Source organism: Vipera berus, assembly GCF_964194415.1.
Source record: "Vipera berus genome assembly, chromosome: 3".
NCBI lineage: Eukaryota > Metazoa > Chordata > Lepidosauria > Squamata > Viperidae > Vipera > Vipera berus.
In genome coordinates this window covers 168,834,482-168,853,235 of record NC_138204.1, presented here as the reverse complement: position 1 = coordinate 168,853,235, position 18,754 = coordinate 168,834,482, and the positions used below count along the sequence as shown (strand labels likewise).

General features: G+C 37.4%; 1 protein-coding gene across 1 annotated transcript in view; it reads right to left on the bottom strand.

Annotated features, from left to right (window-relative positions):
* Nucleotides 1-15,919, bottom strand: part of MIB1 (MIB E3 ubiquitin protein ligase 1) — a 51,203-nt gene extending 35,284 nt beyond the window's left edge. Inside the window, exons 1-7 of the mRNA XM_081324986.1 lie at nt 15,299-15,919; nt 9,913-10,084; nt 9,607-9,736; nt 8,167-8,271; nt 5,755-5,821; nt 4,770-4,974; nt 1,915-2,098 (exon numbers count right to left, since the gene is read on the bottom strand). Coding sequence (XP_081181112.1) covers nt 1,915-2,098; nt 4,770-4,974; nt 5,755-5,821; nt 8,167-8,271; nt 9,607-9,736; nt 9,913-10,084; nt 15,299-15,527 — 1,092 coding nt within the window. The 5' untranslated portion in view covers nt 15,528-15,919. The remainder of the gene's footprint in view (nt 1-1,914; nt 2,099-4,769; nt 4,975-5,754; nt 5,822-8,166; nt 8,272-9,606; nt 9,737-9,912; nt 10,085-15,298) is intronic.
* Nucleotides 15,920-18,754: the final 2,835 nt, after the last annotated feature.

Here is an 18,754-nt window from a genome sequence, read left to right as displayed (position 1 = left end):
GAGAGGTCACGAGCGCATGAGTGACCGTACGTAAGGCATCCCGGTCTAGATAGGGCCGCAACTGGCGCACCAGGCGAACCTGGGCGAAGGCCCCCCTAGTCACAGCTACTATATGGTCTTCTAGGGAGAGCTGTGAATCTAGGAGGACTCCCAAGTTGCGAGCCCTATCTACAGGAGGTAATAACTCACCCCCCATAGTGACGGGTGGGATATCCTGAATATCCCGAGATGCCGGTACGCACAGCCACTCAGTCTTGTCAGGGTTGAGTCGAAGCCTGTTCCTCCCCATCCAGACCCGGACCGCCTCCAGGCACCGGGACATCACGTCGAGGGCATCACTGGGGTGGTTTGGGGTCGAAATGAAAAGTTGGGTATCATCAGCATACTGATGATACCCAACTCCAAAACCACGAATGATCTCACCCAGCGGTTTCATGTAGATGTTGAACAGGAGAGGCGAGAGGACCGACCCCTGAGGGACTCCACAAACGAGAGGCCTCGCGGTCGACCTCTGCCCCCCTGCCAACACCGACTGCGAGCGTCCCAGGAGATAGGAGGAGAACCACTGAAGAACCGTGCCTCCCACTCCCAATCCCCTGAGACGCCGCAGCAGGATACCATGGTCGATGGTATCGAAAGCCGCTGAGAGGTCTAATAGGACTAGGACAGAGGAATATCCCCTGTCCCGAGCCCTCCAGAGATCATTCACCAGCGCGACCAATGCCGTCTCCGTGCTGTACCCGGGCCTGAAGCCCGATTGGTACGGGTCTAGATAATCCGCTTCATCCAGGACCAGAGGGAGCTGATGCGCCACCACACTCTCAACAACCTTCGCAAGAAAGCGAAGGTTGGAGACCGGACGTAAGTTATTCAACACAGCCGGGTTATACTATATTCCAATAAAGCTCTGTGAATGTTGATCTAATAATGAATAACTGCAGATCAATCATTATCTAAAAAAATAAATTCATTTCTATTATGATTTCAGTAAAATATTTTTATTATTTTTCAATAAATTCAGCAATCAAATAGTCCAACTCATTTTAGCTAAGCGATCTTCTACGGATGATTTTCACATTTTTAAGATACTAGAAATTTATTTTTAAGATTGTACAAATGTCTAATCCTAGAAGATAAAATAAGATATAGTTGAGAGAATGTTATACAGATAATCTTCAACCTATGACCATAATTGAGCCCAAATTTATGTTGCTAATTGTGATATTTGTTAAGTGAATTTTGTCCCATTTTACAACCTTTCTTGCCGCAGCTGTTAAGTGAATCATTATAGTTGTTAAATTAGTAACATGGTTGTTAAGTGAATGTGGCTTCCCCATTGACTTTGCTTGTCAGAAGGTTGCAAAAGTGATCACATGATGCTGGGGCACAGCAAACCATTATAAATAAGAACCAGTTGCCAGGCATCCAAATTTTGATCACATGAACATGGGAATATTACAATGGTTGTATGTGTGAAAAACAGTCATAAGTCACTTTTTTCAGTACCGTTGTAACTTCGAGCAGTCACAAAATGAATGGTTGCAAATTGAGGACTAACTTTAATTCACATTCAATAATATTCATATTCAATACTCAACAATGCTTAGAAACTAAGTAGACTTAATTTTTTACATCAAACTTCATTCCAAGTTTATTACTATTGCTTATTTGTGTCATAATGGTAACTGCTGGAATAAACTATCCAAGCAGAAAGTCATTTCCTCCCTTTTGATTCCTTATACCTGATTATCAATAGGATTTATCCGAAAAGAGAAACCTATCTCCAATGGAAATAATTTACATAATTTTCTAAAATTTCACTGTCATTCACTGAAGGATTTCAGTCCTGAAATAAACTTATGCACATTTTTAATTTCAAATTAAAAAACAACAAATATATTTATGTAAACTTACAGGAAGCATTGCTTCAGCCCATTCACCATGTCCCCTTTGAAGCAACTTAATTCTTTCTAAGTCATAACAAACTTGGACAAGATCACCCACTTGAAATTGTGAAGTACCACCTTCAGCACCTTGCACACCATCTCCACTTCGAACGACATTGGCTTTAGTAAGAACAGCGGGGTTAAAGGTCCATCTAAAAAGTAAAAATAACATATTATTATGGCAAGTGATTTTCTAGTTTTATGAGAGCATAACTGCATAGTTTACTGTTGCTCAGTTTTGCTCCCCGTTTGATTGCTTGATTCTGAATTATAATAATAATGCTTTTAGGATACTGATTATTAACTGCAGTGAGAATAATCAAAGATATTTTTTAATCAAGTAATCTAAAGGCAATCCAGTAGTTTACAAGCCAGTTACTTTAAGGCTTATTCTGAATAGACCAGCTGATACGCTGGTGAATTATCAATAGAACAAATCTTACTAAAGAAGAATGTGATAGTTCTCAAAAGGTTGGTCTTATAAATCTTCCAAAGCACTATTAACTGCACAGTTAGGGTGAACTGACAGATAAAACTAAAATAGGACTGAAAGGTTTTTCTGATTCTGTTATTATAACCCATAACAATAAAGTAGCATTCCTGAAATCTCTCTAATGTCTGTTTCTTGACCTAATTTACCTCAAAGGCTTGAATAACAAAGTCTAAGTGTATTTCAAACTTGGAGAATGGAAATTAAAATGGCAAATATAGTTCAATATAAACTAGAAGGAAAAACAGCATCATAATTTTATATACGAACATACAGAGACATAAAATAGCACCTTAGATTGTAATGACTGGCTGGCAAAGGAATTTTAAGCTGTAAAACACAGGTAAGAGAACACTGACTCAATGTGTGGCCATGTTAAGTATTAGAGGTATTTTCAGAATTCAATGTAGTCTTTTTCAACTCAAAAAGAAATTTTACCAATCTGTGTTGACCTTACCAGAGCTGTTTTAAGCTTACTCTGTTTCAGTTTGGAACATTTCTGGTAAAGTTGCTATGAGTTCAGAGTGAATTGTTTTAAACCTGAAACAATTGTCTGAACTTAAAAAAGTGTCCCTATTGAAAACATTTTGCACATCTCATCTAACAACAATTAAGATAATTTTAAAATATGTGACTGCCAATACCAAATGGTACACAAAGTACACAGAAAAGAAAGGTCAAAGCATTTTTTTTGAATGAGAGCAATTTGACTAATTGAACAGATGGGTGATAGGCTTTTCTTCACTGGATATGTTTAAACAGAAGCAAGAGATTGGAATCAAGGATCTACATGGGACCTTCCAACTCCATGACCACAATACTAAACCATCTTCCCTTTGATGAAACATTGGAAATGTGGGAATTAAACAAATTACTGTAATATGTTGTGAAGAAAGTCAGAAAGAAAAAAAACACACTTTTTCTCACAATACTGGAAACCAGGGTCATCCTTTAAAACTAAATGGGGGGAAAAATTTTAAAGAAAAAATACAACAATGAATTAATTATATAATTCAATGACATAAGACAACACACAGGCATCTATTTGGCCAATATTGAAATCACGATGCTGGAAACGCTTTGATGTGATTCAGCATGCCTTTTAATTTAGTCTTATATTTGAAATTAAAAACTGCTCATATATTCATTTTTAAGAATGCAGTCATAAATCTGATTTTTAAATACTCCAAGTAAAAACTGTCTAAGGGTCTAGAAAAATGTTTGCTTGTTCTATGTAGTATGATCCCAACAAACACTTGTTTATGGCTAGAGGGAGGAGAATTAACTGTACAAAAAGTTAAGAATACTGCTTCTGACAGTATTCTTAAAAGTCTTTGTGTACAATGCCTATAAGTTAAGGAACTGCACAGATTTTCAGGCTCAAGCTATCAGCATCGTTAGACTGTAGCAGGAAACAGAAGTAGATCTAATATTCCTAAACAAAGACAATTTGGGAGTTGGGTAGTTTTCTTTACAAAAATATTTGGAAAGGGATGAAAATACTATTCCAATTGGAACTGTTAGTTTAAGTAGCGCTCTTGACTAAAACCAACCTTACTTTACTCTGTCATAAACTAAATGTTTTAAATAGATGCTTCTCCAGTGAAGGTAATCAGCAAATGGACAAAGTTTTACAAAAATAGAAAATAATCCTTATTGCAATGGTGGGATTCAAATATGAGAACAACCGGTTCTCTGTGTGGATGCTGCTTCCAGGAAGTCCATTCTGGTCCTGGGCAACAAAAAATTAGCTACCAGTTCTACCGAACTGGTGCGAACTGGCTGAATCCCACCACTGCCTTATTGTATACAGTATATAAAGCAAAACTAATGAACATGCTGTTGATAGTTATAGTTCTTTTGCAAGACACAAGAAATGGGTAAATGACACAAAATGCAGAGTGGAGAATCTAAAAAGATATTTCTGTACTATATTATTATATTTCTGAGAATTCTATTTGAATTATAGGATCTGTGCATGGAAACATATCAAAAGAAATAAACAACGAATGTGTCCCATTCTTATTTGTTATAGTATTTTGATGTGTTTATAACAAAAAGTAATGCAGATTACTCATGGACTATAGATTTCTTAAGCTGCTATTAACTGGTGGAATGATTTCCTCGTAATACCATAGGGACAATGAATATAAAGCAAAGCTAGCCAAATGTCAGCACTTTTACTGTTGCCCATGGCATTTATTTGAAAGTCATTTCATCAATATGAATTAGCATTTCCATTCTTATCTAGAGATCTTGCATGACACAAGAGTAAATATAAAATACTAATTAAACACTTGCATGATTTGCTTTATAAAAAAAATATACCGTACCTATTCCCACTTGGATATTGTACAACAATGTCATGATCTTCATCTATTCCACAAACCGTGCCAGTAGTCGTTAAGGTTTCAAACATCCCATCAGTCCATCCTCCATGACCATGTTGCAATGACTGAACAATTTCTAAGTCAAGATCAATGTTCACTAGATCACCAATCTGTAAACCACCAGGATTTCGGTTGCCATTCTGTTCTCCTAAAGTTAAGAATATAAGGAGAATGCATCTTTTGGAAATTGCATCCATAAATAAAGACATAATTCATAATCATATAAAAGGATACATTGCTATTTTAGCAGTCTAATCCCAGTAATGTAGAAACACAGCAGCCTTACATAACTAATAGTGAAATCAGGAAATATTATTACCACTTAACAAACTTACGCAATTATAGTCTGCAAAAATACGATAAATGTTAAATAAAATGCTCTCGGGGGGGCACATAATGTTCTATCTTTGCATACATGATTGCTGTAAAAGATTCTGAATTCCACAGTGAAAGACGACAAGCTGCCTGATGACCTGGAGGGGAAGGATGCAGATAATCAGGTTCTTCTCTTTTCCTTGGTATGAAAGAAATCAAAATATTGGCATAATAACAGACACTGTATGTTTGGAGGTACCAGCATCAGTAGAAAGGGCAGACTTGGAACACTTTAAAGAAATAGAAATTCTTATCAGATGTTAGATTCTGGCTATATAAATTATGATACATTGCCTTTCTAATTCTTGTATATCATTTCAGAGACCTTGCAACCTTGCTCTTCTGCATTCCTGTCCAGCGATCACTGTATTTGTGAATCCCAATAAACAATACTTATTGCATTTACCTCCCAGAATTATGGTTCCTTATGTAAGCAGGCATTTTTCCTAAAACCACTGTCATTAATGTCATCAATCACCTATTAAATTGCCCACACATATGTCCCTTTAGTTTTATACACTTAAGTATCAGAATTCTGTATCTTCTAACTTACCAAGCACAGGACAGTGGTCTCGATAGAAAGATCCTCCTTTTGAATCCTGGACACATTTAAGGTCTGACTAGAAGAAACAAAAAAATCATACAGAGAAGTTAACTCTGAATCAATATACGCATCATAAGATTGTGTGAGATAATATTATGACTTGATAAACAGTACTTTGAAAGCTTTCACTAATTCATAAGGAAATAACAGACTGATACTTCACTACAGATCATTCTAAACTGTGGATACTATCTAGTAAATAGACTCTGGTTTTAAGTGGGCATTCATACTTCACCATTATGGAGACTGAAAAAACTATGTTTCCCCAGGTATAAGCCTGATTATTTTAAGTGGAACTTATTACCAGTAAATGTATAAAGAATTGTAGCATAACGGCACTACCTTTGCCCTATTTGTTCTATAGTTCTGGGCAAACAAAAAAAAAAGATTAGAAAATTCTGCCACTTACTCTGTAGTAAATCTGTACGAACAATTGGAAAAGGATCGTTTTAAGTTAATATTCAAGCATTCCAATTATGATTCAGGATCCTTAAAATCCTTGCTTAGTATGGATGTGATTATCAAAGTTTCATTTCTTTCTCATTTTAATCATACCTTCTCTGTCTACATTCAAGAAATGGAAAGCCTTGTCTAACTTAGGCACATTCATCTCTTATAAAATCGGTGATAATGCTGAGTCACAATTTCCCTAAACATTTGGGAACATGTGTGTTTGCAAAGTCAAATAAAATGCATAAAATAAGACAACCTTGCAAGCTTACAGTGTATATACACGTCACCTTGTAGGGCAGATGGCAGCAAATACATACATACATGCATACTGTACATATACATACATACATACATACATACATACATTTTAACTGGGTTTTAATTTTCTCAGGGTTCTATTCAATCTTTTTTAATTTGTTTTAACGTTTGTATTGACTTTCTTTTAAATGCCCTGTAAACCGCCCTGAGTCCTTCGGGAAAGGGCGGTATATAAATCTAAATAAATAAAATAAATAAATACATACATACTCTAAAGAGTACCTCCAGCTACCGTAATATACCTAGCAAAAATTCCTTAATATACCTAGCAAAATTCTAAGTTTCTCTTGCCTAATTGTTCTTGCCATGCCTAATCCAAATAGCAGACATCTGGTTCTATTTCTGAAGCAATTCCCATTGGACAAAGGTCGTTCAAGGCATATATACTAAACTAGGAAGCAAACAGGAAGAAAACCGAGTTTTAATCATATCAACTGACACTCAGGGAGCAAAGGGACAGGTGGATGTATATTCCAACCATATGATGCTACAAAGAACTCTGTATTTCTTTTTCATCAGGAGAAAAAAGTCCCAAAAACGTAAATTGGAAGATGCAAAAAATAATGTTTTCTCCTCTGAATAATACTTCCAAAATTCATAAGTATACCATCCCAGACAGAGTCTCTGCATTTGCACACTCACCCTGCAATTTGGTAACAGGAACAAAGAAAAAGAATCAAAGCATGGCAGGAAAGCATGTACATGTATGGAACTCACTAAGCTATTTTTAACAACTATAGTTATGTTTGAACATGCAGCACCATGAACTTTGAAGGTAGAACTTTTCAAAAAGTAATTTTAAAATCAATGAAGCACCTTGGTTGATTATGCTCTGTTTGTGTTGCAAGACTAACATGATGGAGAGAAAAGCTTATTTAAACTAATCCATAATTTTGAACAAAGTACACTTCTCCTAATATTTGCATCACACTATTTTATTACCAAACAGAAAATGGGAGGATCTTGAATCTTGATTAGGATATCAATTTGTATAAAGACAACAAACTGCAATAAAATCAATTTTCATAAGAGATGAGTAATTTTACTAATGCTAGAAAATGTCCATAAACCATACATCTGTACCAATTATATTCATGTTATGTAATGTTTGCAGAAATCGGTTTAAAGCATGTGAAATGGACACGTGAAATGAACAAAAGAAAACATTAGCTGTAGCAATTATGCCCTATCATCACTGAAACCGAAATTACTTAAACAAAAAATTAATGTCCATAGTGCATTGTTTCATGAATCCAAATATTTGACTACCTAAAGGATGGAAATAAACACAGAACTGTTTTACAGCAATCTCTACTATGAAAGATATTAGCTTTATTTTTTTAGAAATGTCACCTACCATATTTAAAACAGGAAATACTATGGATACAGAGACAGAAGCCAGCTTAAAAATTAGTCTGAAATCAGACTTATGCATATGCATTAGTTATCCCTACAGCTGTAGGAACAATGAAGCGCCTAACAGCATGCAAACTGACAGAAGGACAACACAAAAGAAAATAGCACAGCACAGGCCATTTTTATTACTTCATCATGAAATACTGAGGTTCTTTGTATTGTTTTACTTCTTACCATGCCCTCAAAGCCAACTCTGTAAAGGTTTTTAGCTCCATTGTCCCATAAAACATATGCTGCACTGTGTGGACTTGATGCGCTCCAATCTTGGATTTCAGTTACCTAGCAAAATAAAGAGGATACTATTTTACAAAAAAAAAAAATCATGACCAATCTCACAATCAGCAAAAATGCTTGTTATTTTTCTGAAAACAGTGAATTAGTTACACTTAAAAAAAAACCTGCTAATAAATTACAATACAAATCATTTTTTTTAAAAAAGAACAAGCAACACAACTATAAAGAAAACTATTAAAACAGCAGTTAAAAAATATCCTATGCCTTTGCACTGATGATTAAAAATATGAGGGACCAATGTATTTCTCCAAAGACCAGCAGGCAAAGACCAACAGTGACATCCCTCCCATTTTCCACATCAATTCCTTTTATTGGGCCATTTAGGAAGGATCCAAATCACTTAAACATGGTGCCCCAAGTCTTGTCTGGCAAGCTATTAGAAGAATATTATGGTTATAATTAGCAAACACTATAGTAATCAAAAAAAAAAGAAGGAATACACTCTTTATTTCTTAACAGTCATCCGTCAGGGTAACTATATAAATTTCTATCTTGTAACCAAAAAAAACAAGACTGCAATTTTTACCCACAACCACCTATGTGTTGCAAGGCCAAAGTGTGATCAGAAACTAACTTAAACTCAGCAATGTTCAGTATGTCTACTCTTATTTTTTTAAAAGCAATTATCACTATTGCTTCTTTTTAAAGCAGCAATATTTTTATTAGCGTTATATATTATTTATAGGATATGACTTAGGTAATGAAACCCCACCCAAAACTTAGTAACAGAGTATATTTTTGGGAGGTCATGCTTTTTCAAGTAGTCTGCTCATAAGTTAAAAAGTATTAGATAAAAATTTACATTACATAGTCAAAGATAAATGAAACCAACCATCATATTAAAGAAATCCATTAAACATTATGTCATTAGGCAGTCTGAAGTAGACTGATTAGCATCTTTATCAAGAAAGAAGTATTACAGGTTGTCATTGTTCAGATGAAATTGAGATGGACAAGCACATTTTCTGCCATAAAACACCTCTTAGAAATATACTATAGTCTGTTTTTATCGTACTCATTATGAATTTTTACTACCCCTTCAACAAATAATATTACTATCATCACCTCAGTATACTACAGTATTACTGCATTAGGTCAGTGAGTCACATCAGGATGAGTCAGTAAACATATCAATATTTATTTTTTAATGGCACAGAGGACAACGAAAGGTTGCTAGTTAGAAGGAAAATCCAAAGAGATATCGAATACTCATTTGTAACTGAAGCCTCCACTGGTAGGAACACATAATACATATATCCTGCCACTAGTCCAATGAACTGTCCATAGTAAGGAAACCTTAATGGTACTACGAAATCTTACTTTGCCCCTGCGTCCATTGCCACCATCCTGATCTTCCCATTGCCAATCAACTCCTCGTACCACCCTGGCACCTGTAAAAATTCCTCTTGCAGTAATTTTCTTTGATTTACGGCGAGATTCCAGTAATACCCTAAAATTTAATATTGATGATAGGTTAAAGAGATGTCCAATCAAAAATAAGTTTAAAATGTTTGTCAAAATCTAAAATGTACTTTAACTTAAAACAGTACATTTCAGCTTAATGAACATTTTAGATGCAGGCATTTTTCTAAATATTATAGTTTTAAAATAAAACATATTTATTACCTTTCACTTCCAGGTGTGGTTATTCTGTAAAAACGGTGTCTTAGATGATGTTTATCCCCATGATAACATACTGTGCATAAATCATAATTTGTACATTCTGCACATTTCCATCGAATACCAATTATTGGTTGCTGGCGACAAGTATCACACATAGTCCCATCATGTTTAATACCTGTAAATATATAACTAACAGTATTTTAAACAGAACATATGAAAGCAAACATAAAAACATATACTGGAGTCTAGGCATTGAGTATATTATTATAATTTCAATTACTTTTCAAACCTCACCCTATAATGCCCACATTATTCAATTTAATCACATAATAGCTTCAGGTACTAATTATGTCAAATGTTCAAATATGAATTCATATAAGATACTGGGTTTATAACTACATATTAAAAACAATCCAATCTGCCAGAAAGGCAAATTCACACTCTATAAATACTAGAACTGACAGAACTTCAGTATCAACATTACAATTTATATACAAATACATTATAAAAACAGTCTATAGTTCTAGATACTATATCTTAAAAAAGAATAAAGTTACTATAAATTAAATGGGCTTTTCTCTTCATGGCGTAAAAAGAGCAAGAACAAAACTGTTATCTCACAGAAATAGTAGAACTAGGAGTCACTGAATGAAATTAACAAGAAAAAAGATCAAACAAGGTCACAGGCAGGAACAGAATATTTAAAAGGGCAGCTATGTCAGTTTGCTGCTTGAATCTGAATTCTTTTCATTTCCATATGTACTAATTAATGTGACAAGAAATCTACAACTTCATTCATGAGTTCTATCATTATTATGTTGCCTTCCCTTCTATTTCAAAATTTAGAGCTGGGCCTACCAAACACCAATGCTATATTGAATATCAATGCATCATTGATCTGGTTTGGCTCTTCCTACTGTTTCATATATTTTTAATCTCAAGAGAAATGACATAATTTCCAAATTGCATTTTCCCCTACAGTTAATCTCTTTTAAGCAAATAGGCAATAATCTTCTAACAACAGAAACACTGAATCCATACATTTGTTATGTTGAATTGTGACTGATGAGTTTGTTTTTACTCAAGCTACTGTCTGTGTGTTTTTAGTTTTTCTGTTTTAATATTGCTAGCTGCTCACAGTTATGAATTTGAGATGGGCAGTAATATAAATTGAAATAAATGTGTTTGTATAATAAGCATATAATAGTTTTGTAGTAACTAAAAGATTTCAGGTTTATTTGTCAATATATACAGTATGTATTTAAATGGTAACTGAAAGCCAACAGACAGTTCAAATATTTTCCCACTTAAAACCATGTGAATGTGGTATGTTTCTTTTAAGGCAACATTCCAATTTAGAGATTATATCAATACAAAGTCCATATTTATATTCTCTTTCTGGGAAATGTTTTTATTGTTTCAAACAATAAAATTGAAGTTTATGTTACATCATATTTCAATTTTTTACTAGATCAACAAAAGAACTGCCAATTTTAGGATAAGTTTTTAAGATTACAAAACAAAGAATGCCTTATTGAAATGATAATATACAAAGAACATTTTCTTCTGAATGAAGAGATATAGACTGCACTACATAAATAGAGATATAACATTTAGTGGGACTGGACATTTAAGTTTACAAGCAATTTTGTTTCTGCTTACCTAGCAAGTGTTTGTCAGAGGGTATATATTAAGTTGTCACTAATAGAACAATGAGTATAGGGCCCAGCAGACAGAAACTTTAGGATCTAAATCTAAGGAATCAAAGGATTCCTCCTTCTTCCTTCTGACCTTAATTAAATCTATTCTAAGCTGAAGAAATCATTTCACCCTTATGAAGATAACACATTCTTATGGTAAATTGCTTGAGAATGTTTTGGTTCCCTCCTTGATTTCTGCACCAGGAAGCAAACTTAGAGAGCTCCTTCTGGAGTCCTACAATACTATGAAAGATGTATGGAGTGAAAGGAGTGAAGGCTGAGCAGAAAAATGAGCAATTCCTTGGTCTACCATCAATCACTTAAGATATTAAATTGTTACACAATAACGTAAATAGTTATCTTAGTATCAAATACATAATTCTAATTTTATAATCAAATTCCTATAGTATTACAATGATTTGCGTAACACCATCAAGTAAACAATGATATTAAAAGGACTGAATTTCATAACATAATTCTAGATATCTATGGAGATTCTCATTTATTGAAAAAAAGGATTCATCTGAAACTAATTGCTTAAAACACTGACCCTAACAAAATGAAATCACAGATACTCACCATCTTCTATATTTTCTATTGAGTATTAATAGTAATTTATACTTAAAAAGACAGTACCATTAAAAAGTATAAAATATTTGATCAATGAATCAAAATGTGCTTATAAAAGCAATATAGTTGATCAAGGGAATAATATTTGATCAGATACAAGCAGTCCTTGACTTACAACCACAATTGACCCCCAAATTTCCATTGCTAGGCCAGACAGTTGTTAAGTGAATTTTGCCCCATTTTACAGCCTCTCTTGCCACAGTTTAAGTGAATCACTAAGTTAAGTTACAAAAATGATCAAGTGAATCCGACTTCATTATCTTTACTTGTCAGAAGATCACAAAGGTAATCACATTACCCCAGTACACTGCAACCATCAGAAATACATGTCCAATTGCCAAGCATCTGAATTTTGATCACCTGACCACAGGGATGTTATAATGCTCATAAGTGTTAGAATAGATCACTTTTTCAGTGCTATTGTAACTTTGAATGGTCACTTATCAAATGGTTGTAAGTCAAGGACTATCTCTCAATCAAAAAACGAAGCTGCCTTTAACAGGTAATTGTTTAACAATAAAAAGGGCAGTAGTGTATCTACATACAGGTTCTTCCATCCTTATTTTTGGATGGGGCTGCACTACCCCCCCCCACAGACCTATTGTGCAATCTGGGGGTCCTCCTAGATTCATAGATCCTGCTCACATGGCAGATGGCAGCCATGGCTAAGAGAGCCTTTGCATTTTCTGGGGGGAGGGGGGTGCACCAATTATACCAATTCTTGGACTGGAATTACAAAGTTACAAAGTTCATTGTGTAGGCTACTGAAACATGCTCTACATGGGGCTCACCCTGAACAGCATTCAGAAACTTGTATAGAACTGGTACAGAATACAACTGCGCATATGGTAAATGATGCCAGATTAATGGCAAATGTAACACCACTACTACTGGTACACTTTTACTGGTACTGTTTCCAGGTGCAATTCAAGGTGCTGGTTCACACATTTAAAGCCCTACATGGCTTGGGACTGGGTTACTCTTTTTCCAATAATCTCTACTTGTCCAACTCGATCTAGCATATTAGGCATGCTGCAGATCCTGTCAGCCAAAAAATGTTGGACTGGTAGGGACTAGAAGATGGCCATTTTCTGCAGTAGCCCGATTTGTGGGAATATCAGAGGATATTCAACTCAGAGATTAGAATGGCCCCAACTCTATTAGTCTTTCATAAAGCTCCAAAAATCTGTGTTTCTGAGCCTGGAGAACTGAATGTGCTAAGTGCCCCATTTACCTGGCTTTACTGTTAACTGGTCAAGTAACTCTGCTAGAATGCATATTTATTTTGAATATTTATTTCATTTTCTATTTTTGTTTTAAAAGGTTAACATTGTTATAACTGCATATTTTGTAAATTGTAAGTTGCCTAAAGTCATTGATTTAGATGGGCAGCTATAGGAATTGAATAAATAAAATATAAGTGTCATTAATTCAGTGACTACTTATTTCTAAGAAATATTTTTCACATAATTATTTGAAAAAAACAAGGCCATTAACAATCCACATTTCCTCACTATTGTAAAATATCAATGTAATTATAAACATATTTCCCTATTGTTGAATATGCTACAATGGACATCTTCTCCAAGACTAAATGTATCAAGCATTGGGATAAAACTTTCCAAATTTAGATCAAAAACTATTTTAAAAAATGAGTAACAATGAGTAACTCACAGTGTGACACAATAACCTTTTTTACAAAGACAAAAAGAACCCTCCCAATATTTAACTCCAATACTACACTCTTAAAAAGGATGCTGAAATTGTCTCTCTTGAAAAAGAGCATGACTATGCAAGATGAAAGTCAATTTGCAGTGCTGCTTCTGAAAATCTTTCTTTATATTTATCCAAGCCAAAGTTGCAGCCCCAATCATACAGCCTAAAAGATGTGTGTGCCCCATAAAATAAAAGTGTTTTTCTATTAAACTTAGGTGCAAAACTCCAAATCTTACTAAGAAAGAAGTGCCAATTGAACTTAATACATAGAAATTAACCTCCAAAGGCAAACCTAGACATGTAGGATTTACTCCTATTAGTTGAAGGCAGAGGAGGGGGATGCTCTCATCACCAGTTGTTGTTGTTAGTTGCGAAGTTGTGTCCGACCCATCGCAACCCTATGGACAATGTTCCTCCAGGCTTTCCTGTCCTCTACCATCTTCTGGAGTCCATTTAAGCTCACGCCTACTGCTTCAGTGACTCCATCCAGCCACCTCATTCTCTGTCGTCCCCTTCTTCTATTGCCCTCAATCTTTCCCAGCATTAGGCTCTTCTCCAGTGAATCCTTCCTTCTCATTAGGTGGCCAAAGTATTTGAGTTTTAGCTTCAGGATCTGGCCTTCTAAAGAGCAGTCGGGATTGATCTCCTCTAGGACTGACCGGTTTGATCGCCTTGCAGTCCAAGGGACTCGCAGGAGTCTTCTCCAGCACCACAGTTCAAAGGCCTCAATTCTTTGGCCCTCAGCCTTTTTTATGGTCCAGCTTTCACTGCCATACATTGCAACTTGGAAGACCATAGCCTTGACTATACGCACTTTTGTTGACAGGGTGATGTCTCTGCTTTTTAGTGTGCTGTCTAGATTTGCCATGGCTTTCCTCCCCAGGAGCAAGCGTCTTTTAATTTCTTGGTTACAGTCCCCATCTGCAGTGATCTTGGAGCCCAGGAAAATAAAATCTGTCACCAGTAATAACCTGCATTTTCAATTGACACACTGGGTCAATTTCACTACCCCACACCTCTTTCCTATTATGTTTTGAACTCTCAACATTTCCTGTGCTGACTACTTGAGCTCTTACGTCCCCGTGCAACTTTTGCCGTGGGCTTCCCCGTTCCCACCCCTCCTTAGCAGGGAGTTCCTTCACCACGATTAGGAGCCCTGCGGACAAACAAGGCCTCGTCTGAGAGTCGCCAACAACCCTCACCCGGTCAGTGGTGGGGTCCCGACGGCGCCGGCAGTGGCGCCGGCGGCAGGGAGACTCAGTGGTTTTAAGGAGGGTCCAAACCCGCACATTTCCCCTTCCCCGCCCCCGGGAAGCGCCCCGTCTCTCCCGCTTCCCTCTCACCTGTCGGCGCGCTATCGAGGATGCGCAGGTCATAGGCTCCCGAGCAGCGGTAATTGGCGGCCGTGCCGTTGTCCCAGACCACCACCACCTCCTCGGGGCTTTCGAAACTGCGCACGGTGCCCACATGGCCCTCGCCGCCATCCTGCTTCCCCCACTTCCAGTCGGGCCCCCTCACGACCCGAGCTCCGACGCCCTCCACCATCACTCGGTTGTTCCTCGAGTTGCTCATTGTGGCTTAACTCGGCCGAGGGGCGTCCCTCGCGGTGCAGCGACGAGGCCGGGAAAGTCGGTGACGCCAATAACGGAAAAACGGGAGTCGCCGAAGCCGCAGGAATGCCTTTCCCGAAACGCCGGAACAACAAAAGACCTGAGAAGCGAAGCCAGGCAGCCGACCGGCCGGCCGGCCGGTCTCCTCCACCGGGGTGGATGGGATGCGGCCTCCGCCAGCGGAGCGCAGCGTTGGCGGTGTATAACCTTCCCCCCCCTCCCGCCTCCCCAATGGTGTCGCCCAACCCGGAGAAGCTGGCCGCGCTTTATGCAGGTTCGAAAGGGGAGGGGGCGAACCTGACGCTTCGGCTGCTACATCCGGGCACTACGGCGGTATCGCCATCCCGGCCCTGGTAGTAGTGGACGTAGGGCACGGGGCTCTCCTGCGCATGTTCCGATCCTCCAGCCGGAGAAGGGAAGGGCCCCATTCAGAACAAAGAAAGGAAAGACTCCTTAGGGACCTCTAGGGAAACGAGAAGTGTATTGCATCTCCTAGGGCCGAACTTCTGGATTTGCAATGGGTGGGGGCTGTGCGAAATGTGGCTGCACCTGGAAGCTCTCTCAAGCCTAAGAAGAGCCTGATGAAGCAGGCCGGCAACAAGAGCAAGGACAACTGGAGGGCAATAGCTCTCTCGCTATCGCTCGGAGCAGCTTTTCTGCCGGCATTCCTTTCAAGACGGTTCTTGTTAAACCGTTAGGTCAAGACTTTGTGAGCTGGTGGCTGTATATTATCTCAGGATTGTCTGACACTAATTACCTTGTCTTCTCTTGGCTTCTTCAATTTAATGTTTTCTCCCATGATTCTAGCCTTCTCACTTTGTGTTTCGAATGCCTTAGCTTTAGCTGATGAATACTTCAGGAAAAAAAATCAGATTTTATTTCATCTAAAATTAGTTTTTCTTTCTGCCCAAGGTATGCTCAGCCATCTTGTTACAAGAATTCAAAAGCCTTGGGGGTTTTAATGTGATCTTTCATAACTTTGTTACAAGTGGGGAAACCATGGTTTGACAAACATATCTGTCAGTGTGATGTGTCTACACTTTAACATTTTAGTCTTGACATTTTTCCCAATTGGCAGATCTGGCTTTTATTCATTCACCATCCCTTTAACATTTTGAGCCTATGAAGATAAAGACTACCGTTACTACAACTTTTTCTCCTCCTTTTTGCTTTGCGCTCGCATTAGCTGTTGTCAATCTTTTTTTAATAGTTAATTGGTCTTTCACTCGTCTGTAACTTTCAAGCACATTACTTTTAGTGTCATGAAATGGTTTGCACCTCTCATGATTGAGATGTTATGAACTATTCTTTATAACCACAGAAAAGCTAATATTATAGATACAGCTTATAACCCTTTTCAGTACTCTCTATTAGCAACATTTGAAAAACATTTTAAGGCAGTATTTTTTAAAAATATAAGTTTCAGCAAAAGCAAAAAAACATGCAGCTTCATAAACAGTGCACATTATGACATGTCTATGAGGGACTAGCAGCTATGCACTGGAAAATTAAAATGTTGAATAAAATGTACAGTTAATTAGAATACAAATGTATACTGTACAAAGTTGTTCCAATGATCTTTTACAAGAATGGTAACTGATGTTATAATTGTTCAGTAAATTAGCACCTGTAATAAGGACAGCCTTGCAGTTCAACAAAGCCAACAGGGATGATGATAAGACATTAGCAGGTTATGGGGAAGAGCTCTTAGTCTTAAACAGACTACAGCTGCCTCAGCAACCACACTTAAAGGACAAAAATGGATGATATATCATTTTATATTTATTCTAGTTGTTTTTGTTTATTATGGAGCGCCATTCAATGCTATTAGAATAAATTACTAAATTATTCTAATAGACATAATTAATAAATGGGGTAAATGTTTATTGGCAAGATACATATTATATATTCAGATCATTCCAGGTACAATCCATGGAATTTCGTAAAAATTTGTATCTGCCTAAGCACTGCGAAAGTGCCTGCCAGTTAAAAATAGACAGTATAGGTCTTGGTAATATGAACTGATCTAAGGCTATTTCCTATAGTTAATTTATTTGTTAAGCAATTTATTAATTCTCTCTAACACCAGTATTCAGTGTGTTACTCAATGCATGTTGTGGCCAGAGTGTGGGGAAATTCTGATGCCATAGGATAATCTTCTAATCTGTTTGTAGATCTGGAAGCTTCTTGTTTGCTTCTATGAAAAGTATACATGGAATGTTTTTGGATCTATTTGATCATCAGTCCTGTTAGTTTAAAAATATCAGTATTATTGGAAATGGCTTTCAGTCATAGTGGAACAATATGACTTTCCCAGCCCATGATATCTTGCAAGTGTTTGCTTATAATAGTGAACTTATTATAAAACTAATTGCAATAATGAGTAGAAACTCTGCACTGATATTATTCATAGTCTACTGAACAAAGGCCAGTATGATTATGACCCGATTGCTAGGACAACAGAATGATGTTTCATATATAAAACACCTATTATGTACCAGCTTTTGAAACTGATAAAAATTATGACACAGAACCAACTTCTTTTATTAAATACAATTGTAATATTTATGTTTAAGACTACATTTGAGCTACTTGCATTTTCAGAACATATTGTAAGATCTAGGGGACTTTGGTTGCTCTCTGAAAATCAGAATAACAAAGTTGGAAGGAACTCTAGAGCAGGGGTGTCAAACTCAATTTCATTGAGGGCCACATCAGCATTGCGGTTACCCTCAGGGGGCCGGGTGGGTATGGCCAGGGTGGGCGTGGCCTACTGGGTGGGCGTGCCTAGAGTATGGCCTACTGGGTGGGCATGGCCAGTTCTAGATCGTTCGCATCAAGGGTGCCTATGGGGGCCTGGGCAGGAGTGGGACAGATCTGAGGGTCTCTGGCAGAAGGAGGGTCTCTGGGCCAGGGCCAAGGCAGTGGGGGCCGTTCCCTCAGTTTCCAGGATGGCTTCGCGGGCCACATGAAACCACTTTGCGGGCCGGATCCGGCCCCCGGGCCTTGTGTTTGACATGTCTGCTCTAGAGTCTTCTAGTCCAACACCCTGCTCAAGCAGGACACCCTACACCAGGGTTCCTGCTGACTCAGGAATTCTGGGAGTTGAAGTCCATGAGTCATAAAAGAGCCGAGGTTGCCTACCCCTGCCCTACACCATTCCACACAAGTGGCTGTCCTGTCTCTTCT